The sequence below is a fragment of the Chelonoidis abingdonii genome, chromosome 2, assembly GCF_003597395.2.
Source record: "Chelonoidis abingdonii isolate Lonesome George chromosome 2, CheloAbing_2.0, whole genome shotgun sequence".
In the NCBI taxonomy this organism is placed as follows: Eukaryota; Metazoa; Chordata; order Testudines; family Testudinidae; genus Chelonoidis; species Chelonoidis abingdonii.
The window spans coordinates 3,496,096-3,498,605 of NC_133770.1; the positions used below are offsets into that span (position 1 = coordinate 3,496,096).

The window sequence follows — 2,510 nt, forward strand, 5'->3', positions numbered from 1 at the left end:
CGATGGTACTAAATCCCTGCTCTGATCGAAGGGGGTAGGTCCTGTGTTCCTGCTTTCAGATGGCATAGAGACCCCGGGCTCGGGCCTCTTGAAACAGTGGAGCCAGACACCGTCACAGCTTGCCTGCCATTAACCAGAGCGCGGGTTGGGGGCTGCCGTAGCAGTGCCCACAGGCTCCCCGTTTCAAAGCAGGGGTTCCCCTGGCCAGGCAGGGCACTGCCAGGCCTCCCCCTTCCCCTGACTAGCCAGCAGCCCGGCCCGCTCCCAGCACAGCCAGGGGGGCGGTGAAAGGGGCTGGGGGCGCAGAGCGCCAGGACACCCCAGAGCCCAGCTGCGGCAGCCGGCGCGGCCCCGGGGGCGCAGCGCAGCGCAGGACGCGCTGGGAAGGGGAGGAGACCGGCGAGGGGGCCCTGCGCTGCGGCTCTCCCGGCAGGTCGGGGCTGTTCCGAGCGGGGCCGCCAGGCGTCCCTGTGGCAGGACTCCCGGCCCATCGCTCCCCGTCCTCCCGGGGCGCCAGCAGGGGCGCGGCCGGGCGCCATGGGGAGGAAGAGGCCGCGGGCCGGGGCCGGGGCGCCCCCTGCTCAGGTAGGCGGGGACTCAGGGCGTGTGAGCGGGGAGCTTCCCCGGCCCAGCAGCGACCACAGCGGGGCCCGTGTCCGCTCTTGCTTCGGGCTGGCCGCAGGGGGCTGCCCCCTCTCCAGCCCCTGGCACTCCGGGGAGCCCGGGGGAAGGCGCAGCCGGAGGGACGCGCCGCGGGCCCGGTCCAGGCGAGCTGCGGGTTTGCCCGTGGCGCCCTGGGGATGCTCTGGGCTGGCCAGAGACCCGCCTGCAGCTGCAGGTGACCCCCGAGCAGAGCTCCTAGGAAAACAGCCCAGCTGGGCTGGAACCTGGCCGGGGACGGGTAATCCGCCCGCCCCGCGGTGCAGCGTTGGCCCTCTGCTTAATTACCCTCCCCAGTAAAGTCCCTGAGCCTTGGGCCAGCAGGGACCGATCCAACCCCCACATTTCCCGGCATTTTCTAATCATGGTTGGTTTTATTTGGTGGAATTTATTGTTTTATCCATTTTATTGGGGGCGGGGGCAAGGGCGAGTCCTGGGTGGGGGCATGTGCGGTCCTGCCTCCAGAGTGGGACAGGAGGTTGGCTCCTATCTTCTTCTTCATTTCTTATCTGCTAATGTCTATTGATTTCTCTCTAGTTTCCCTAGGGTGACCAGATGTCCCAATTTTATAGGGACAGTCCTGATATTTGGGGCTTTTTCTTACACAGGCATCTATCACCCCCCATCCCCTGGCCCAATTTTTCTCACTTGCTATCTGGTCACTCTACGCTTCCCTTCTTTTTACTTTTCTATTGATTTTTATACCAAATTGCTGCCTTTACTTCACGACTGAACTGGGATGGGCTGTTAGCCAAAGCCGCCCTCTTGATTAGAGACACCAGGTGGGTGAGGGCCTGTGGTTGACTGGACCAGCTTCTGTGGGGAGAGAGCTGAGATTTGGAGCTGTACAGAGCTTTTCTTCGGATCTGGGAAAGGTCCTGGAGCCTCGCAGCTGAATACAAGGTGGAAGAGATTGTTTAGCCAAGAGTAAGTCGTTAGGACCATTCAAGGTGGAGTAGCTGGTTAACATCTCTGCAGTCAAAGGACAAAAAGTTACAGTTCATTGTAATAAGCCATAAATCCAGGGTCTCTGTTCAGTCCACGTTTTTTAGTGCCTAGCAGGGTTATGAATTTAAGCTCCCAGGTTTCTCTTTGGAAGGTGTTGTGCAGGTTTCCTTTGGGGGAGGAGAACTGAGAGGTCAGATATGGAGTGATCACCCACAGGTGACAAGGTGTTTTTGTCTTTTAACATTTGCCTGTATGAGGTCATTTGAGAGCATCGTGATAGTCTGGTGTGACCCACGTGGTTGCTATCAGGGCATTTAGTGCACTGGACGAGGTACCCCACAGGTTGTGATCGTGTAGGACCATGGATCTTGAAAGATGTGTTGTGAGCAGTGTTGATCATTGTAGCAGTGGAGATGTATCTGCAGGTTTTGCATCTGTTCTGGCAGGGTCTGGTGCTGCTTTGAATTGGTGTGACCAGGTCTGTGGGAAGCTTGTGGCTGCTGATGAGTTTGGGGTTGTGGGGGGCTGTTTGGTGCCCAGAAGTGGGGGTTCAGGAAATATTTCTTTCAGGATGGGGTCTCCATTGAGGATGGTGTGACGATGTGGTTCTGGCGGGACCCAACTAAGAGTCCCAAATCAGGACCAATTGCTCAAACAGGGCAGTCACAGCCCAAGGCTGGGGTTGATCCACCTCTAAGGCAAACCAAACCAGCCAGACAAAAATGATTTCGGTGTCACCCCACTGGCCAACCGCAAGTCACACAAGCAATTTCCTTAGACACTCCAGTCTCCCAGTATCACCACCAGTGCCACACGTCCTGGGGATGAATGGTGATGAAAACCAACACCCCAGTAAAAGAAAAAGGTTCTCCCGATCCCAAAGGACCAAGCCCCAGACCCAG

At 58.2% G+C, this 2,510-nt stretch overlaps 2 protein-coding genes across 4 annotated transcripts in view; both read left to right on the top strand.

Moving 5' to 3' along the window:
* The window catches only part of LOC116828393 (uncharacterized), a 666,188-nt gene that overhangs the window by 332,249 nt on the left and 331,429 nt on the right, over positions 1-2,510 (top strand). The window lies entirely within an intron of this gene.
* Positions 521-2,510, top strand: part of LOC142046279 (uncharacterized) — a 19,290-nt gene continuing 17,300 nt past the window's right edge. For 2 of the 3 annotated variants that reach the window (XM_075062089.1, XM_075062090.1), the window contains exon 1: positions 521-585. In XM_075062089.1, the coding sequence (XP_074918190.1) occupies positions 538-585 (48 nt within the window). In that variant the 5' untranslated portion in view covers positions 521-537. Of the gene's footprint in view, positions 586-824; positions 1,028-2,510 lie in introns of those variants that run through there. The other variant, XM_075062091.1, reaches the window with a different exon arrangement.